At 40.5% G+C, this 5,846-nt stretch overlaps 1 protein-coding gene across 1 annotated transcript; it reads right to left on the bottom strand.

Moving 5' to 3' along the window:
• Positions 1–289: 289 nt before the first annotated feature.
• Positions 290–1,238, bottom strand: LOC117797697 (olfactory receptor 51G1-like; the record flags this gene model as incomplete). The annotated part of the gene is given in 3 exon segments (XM_034650121.1): positions 290–414; positions 417–452; positions 455–1,238. Coding segments are annotated over 3 exon segments (945 nt in total), but the record flags the coding sequence as incomplete, so codon positions are not given.
• Between the last annotated feature and the right edge of the window lie 4,608 nt (positions 1,239–5,846).

The following is a 5,846-nucleotide window of genomic DNA, read 5'->3' on the forward strand; positions in this document are numbered from 1 at the left end:
AAGCTCATTGAATGACAGCGAGTTTACTGGGTTTCTGGGCCAAAACGGATCCACAATTATGTTAAGGCTGGTTGATGGAGAACCACTTGCTGGAAGACTGATGAAATTTTCCAAGAAGCTGCCTATGGGGGTTGCTGTTGACTTTCTGGAGAGAGCTGAGGCACCAGCTGGAATCACCAGAAAGTTTCTAGAAGATGCTTGAGGAGATAATCTGCTATTGATTCACTGGAAACTAAAAATATCAATAGGCTTTATGCCCCGAGCTCCCTCCCTTCATCTTAACCCAGTCCTACTGAAAACCCCTAAGGGATCTTACAAATTCAAACTTCTTAGCAATGCGGATGCGGATTTGCCTGGTCTTGATACTGTAGACAATGGGGTTCATGAGAGGTGGTACCAGTAGATACACATAGACATTAGGAGGTGTACAATACGGGGCAGATGTTCACCAAGCGGTGCACCAGAGACAAACCAATCATGGGAATGTAGAAGAGTAGCACAGCACAGATGTGGGAGACGCAGGTGTTGAGGGCTCGAAGTCGCTCCTGGCGGGAGGCAATGCTTAGCACAGTGCGGAGGATGAGGGCATAGGAGAGGAAGATGAGCAGTGAATCCACGCCAACAGTGCAGGCCACGACAAAGAGCCCGTATATGTGATTGACAATGATGCTAGAGCAGGCCAGCTTCATGATCTCTAGGTGCAGACAATAGGCATGGGCCAGCACATGGGAGCGGCAGTACTGGAAGCGTTTAAGGAGGAATGGCAGGGGCAGGATGAGCAGGGCACTTCTAAGCATTGAGCTCAGCCCCATCTTGACAATGCGTGTGGGTGTCAAGACTGTGGAGTAACGCAGTGGGTTGCATATGGCCACATAGCGGTCAATGGACATGGACAATAGAACTGAAGACTCTACCAGAGACAAGGTATGGATGACAAAGAGCTGAGTGAAGCAGGCGGGTATGCCAATCTCTCTGGCATCAAACCAGAAGATGCCCAACACAGTGGGCAGTGTAGATAGACAAAGGCCCAAGTCTGTCAGGGCCAGCATGGCCAAGAAATAGTACATGGGTTCATGGAGGGTGACATCCGTACGGATGACGTGGAGGATGGTAAGGTTTCCTACAATAACTGTCAAGTAGATGAAGCAGAAAGGAATAGAGATCCAGCCATGGAGATTTTCCAGACCTTGGAAGCCTGTTAGAAAGAAAGTGGCTTTTTGGAGGCTGCTATTATCAGAGGGGAGGGGGGTGGGGGAATGGGATAGACTGGTGATGGGTGGTAAGGAGGGCACGTATTGCATGGTACACTGGGTGTTATACGCAACTAATGGAGCATCGAACTTTACATCGGAATCCGGGGATGTACTGTATGGTGACTAACATAATATAATAAAAAATAATTTAAAAAAAAATAAGAGATTTTCATAGCTTTACAATCTTGGCTTCACCAACCTCCAATAGAGAATGGGATTCCTGGAGAGTGATAGACTGAATTCTCACTGACCTAAGTGTCCTGGGACCAGTGAAAGAGAAAGAGTCTGTAAATGAAATGAGAAGGAATTGGGGGACTTGATTTATTAGCCTTTTCTGGAGGGTCTAGGATGGGGACTTTTATGGGGGATTTCTGTAGTCTATGGATGTCATATGATTTAGACTTACGGTGGTATGTCTGCCAGTGTTGGACCCTCAGTGGTTTAATGAAGTCACCTCAGATGGCACCTTTTTCATGTGCTCCTCCCTGAGAAAAATCCAATTTAATCCCTAAAGAATTCAGAATCTGTCTCATATATATGGGGAATTAGTACTATACACCATTTTGCATAATTGTGTACTAGGATCAAGTGCATATCAAATGCCTTCATATGTATTTTTAATTTGACTGGGGATCGTGCTTTATTCCACAATGCCTAGCCTACAGGGGAATGCAGAGGAAGCACTGAGTAAATGTTGAACTCCTTGAACTTGTAACTTGTGACAAGAGTGATGCCTTTCCTGAATCTACATAAAAACCTATAGTGACTAAGGATGCAAATTGTGTTGTACAAATCTGAAGTCTGGAACTGAGAAATGTCTGAGAAGAATCAGGATCTTCAGAAAACAAATAATTCTAGGAAAGTGTACATTGGGGCTGAGTTCTGAGAGATATCAGAAGAGATGTGAGTTTCCAACAACAGGGCAGTTAAGCTGGGTCAGATGTAGAGATGAGAAAGCAGAGGATGTATGCATCAGATCTGAAACAGAAATAACAAAGAGAAACCTAAAATGATTAGGAAAAGCCTCTCATCCTTAGAGAAGAAATGTTCAGAGGTGATGTGTTTCACTCCTGTATCTCCAACAGGGAAGGATCATTCCGCTGCTTAGTGAGAAGTTGCAGCCATCATATCTCTCACCCTGCTATTACCCTGCCTTCCAAATACATTACTTGCATATTATATTTTGGGGGTGGGTAGGGGGCAAGTGTGCCAGATATGGGAACGGAAAAAAAAAAGATCAAAGCGAGCCATAACTAGCACTGGAGAGATGGAACTGCTGTATGAGTGACTAGAGACTTGCAACCCTGGTACAGATTTGGAACCTAATAAAGTCTGCTGAGTAAATGCATAAGTGAATGTTTGGGGGAAAAAAAAAGAAATGAGATGCAGTAGGGATTAAACCATAATTTTTAGTGCAGTGACTACATTTTCTTCTCCAAGGCACTCACCTCCAGTTTAACCATCCTTGATCCTCCCTTCAACTCCAATTTATTGGAAGTTACAGGGATGCCATCCTAATGTCTATGGCAGAAAAGAGGAGAGATGGGTTGAGCAGTGATTTCAGTGACACTCTGACTTCCCCTGACTTATTCCTCATATAATTTTACACAAAGGTGTTCAAGATTATCAGCATTGGTGTTGGTGACCATCTGCGGATTCTTCTTGCGATACACACAGGAGCATACGAACAGCTGGAGAGACCAGTCGGAACTCAGGATGAGTGCTAACACAGCTACAGGAATACTCTCTGCTTAAAATACAGGGTCTTTTTGAAGAGCCCAGCAGCTTCTCCCTCTGGAATTCTGCTGAGACTGAGAATTCCCTGAAGAGTTCTCAAGATGCTTAGCTGAAGACGGAGGCCATGGGAGGCTGAGAAACTTCAATCCTGTAAGTGGGAAAGGGATAACTTCAAGATGTTAGGATGCTTCTAGTTCTAGATTTCATTTTCTGAAACTAGATAAGAAAGATCTAGGTGGGCTTGGTGTGCAGTATTGCAAGAGAGAGGGTGTTTTGATTCATATTCAGATAAAAGATAAAGCTGATTACAACCTAATGTCTGATACTTTCTAACCATGTGACCATGCAACCTAGGAAAAATTAATCTCCCAGAAAAATTATTTCCCTATATTCTAAAAAAGGAAGCTCTTCCCTCTTCTTTTTATTCAGACCCTGCTACTATCAGGCATGTGTTAGAGTCATCTGCTAGTGTAATTTGGTTTCAGTTTAGGGAGAATAAAGGTCCCCCTTGGCCTTCAGTCATAAACTATGGGTTTCTTAATTACTATTGGCCATTCCCTGTATATTCCACTCACTACACATGTGGTTTGGGTCATAATTCAGAAACTTGTACTCCAAATACCAGTTTAATACCTTAAAATAGTTCATCAATCCATTTTAACTACCAACATGTATATCAAGAGGTCTTTCAGAATTGATTTTAACAATTGGAGGGAACACCTGAATGGAATAGCTGATACTTCATGGATTCTCAGTAAACACAATTATTAAAATAATTAGCAGAGTGAGTGTGATTCTAATTTGCCAACAATGGGCCTAATTTACACTTATTGGTTTTTTCCCCAACCAGTTTGGAATCTGTCCCATATTTTTCATTTTCAAAGTTTTATATGTAATTCATTTTTTTTCTCTGCAGGTACTGAATCTAATTCCATTTACACAAAATAACTTCTTTATTGTTTCCTCCATTAGTTCCTAATTGATATCTGTCTTCTCCTACTGCTAGAATGTAAGGGTAGGGAATCATGGGTACATTGTTCACTACTGCATTTCCAGTGCCTAGCATTTTTACTAGTGAAACACAGTTGCAGCTTCATAATTTTTTATTTAATTGAATGTAATTCCCCAAAGTTGAAGACAGTAATGCTTTTTTCCATTAGCTGTCTCTTTTTAGACTAAACTTCATTTATTTGTGAAACAACGTATATGTGAATTTTGATCTTTTGTTTTCCTTCAGATCCGTCCTTTGGTGCCTATTACTAACAAATATTTGGGCTTGTTAACATAAGAAAACACAATTCCTTGGCTTTTTGTCCAAAGGAGTGTCTGTCTTTTCCAAAGTCATTAACTGTATCGGGTTTCACCCCCCATTTTCTTAATGATCAGTCATTATTGACTCTCCACATAATCTCCCTCATTTTTAATTACCTGTCAGAGTTGACTCTTAGAGTTTTCCAAGAATATTGAGAATATGGGAGAACCTTGGTTTTTAGGAAAGTATAATCTCTTAGTGTTTCAGTATCATACCGGCTACTTTTTTCCTAGATTTTGCTCTTCTTCCCAACCTCCAAATGGGTACAAACTTACAGTATTGTCCAAGGACCTGGTTTCCTTGGGGACCTGTATCTTATTATGGATGAGTGTTTAGGACACAAGAGAAAGGCCAACGCTGCAAATAAGTACACAATATCCACCATCTTATGAGTTTGCCCATTTTCTGAAACTCCTTATGTGAGCCGTAGAACTTACTTGCTTTTTCTGACTCCTAGATCTGGCCAAAATTATCTTATGACAATAGACTGACAGACTGACCATTTGTATTCTGGCATTGGTCTCACCATTGTCTTGAAGAATATTTTTTTAGAACTAGGTATTATTGAGATTTAATTTAAGTGTATATAACAAGCATCCATAAATGTAATTATTTTATCATATATTTATTATTTTGAAACTTTTATATAGTAATATAACACCCTCCTAAACAATTTAGGTAGATTTTCTCATTTATGTTGTTATGCTATAATTTTCTGTTTTACAGATTAAAAAAAATCTTAGAGAGGTATAATAATTTGTCCAAGGTCCTGTATCTATCTGCCACTGGGACATAAAGAAAAAGAATCATGCAATATTTGAGATATAGACCCTTCTCACACATCTCATTCAGAGTGGGGATTTCTGTAATTTCCCTGGACAGACTCCCATTGGCATGTATATTCTATCTCTCTTTGGTAATTCTGAAAGATTCTCAATTTCCATGAGAAAATCTTCTGATTTGCTTTTTTTAAAAAAGATTTTATGTATGTATGTATGTATATATGTATGTATGTATTATGTATGTATGTACTTTTTTGAGGGAGAAAGAAAGAGAGAGCAGGGGGAGGAGGAGAGCGGGAGGGAGAGTTATCCCAAGCAGACTCTATGCTGAGTGCAGAGCCTGACTTGGGGCTCGATCTCATGACCCTGAGATCATGACCTGAGCTGAAACCAAGAGTCGGAAACTTAACTGACTGAGCTACACAGGCACCGCCTGATTTGCTTTTGTTTTAACATCCAGCCCATCTTTTCAGGATCCAAAGAGATAGAGAATGGAATGCAAATGATGTCAAATATTCTGAAAGAGTAGATTTATATCTTTTTAAAAAATATTTATCTATTTGAGAGACAGAGAGACAGTGAAAGCATGAGTGGACTCAAGCCCAGGACCGCAGGACCATGACCTGCACCGAAGGCAGACGCTTAACCAACTGAGTCACCCAGGCACCCCAATTTTAGGGTGTTTTTTTTTAATTAACATACAATGTATTATCTGTTTCAGGAGTACAGGTCTGTTATTCATCAGTCTTACACAATTCACAG

The sequence above is a fragment of the Ailuropoda melanoleuca genome, unplaced genomic scaffold (genome assembly GCF_002007445.2).
Source record: "Ailuropoda melanoleuca isolate Jingjing unplaced genomic scaffold, ASM200744v2 unplaced-scaffold11345, whole genome shotgun sequence".
In the NCBI taxonomy this organism is placed as follows: domain Eukaryota; kingdom Metazoa; phylum Chordata; class Mammalia; order Carnivora; family Ursidae; genus Ailuropoda; species Ailuropoda melanoleuca.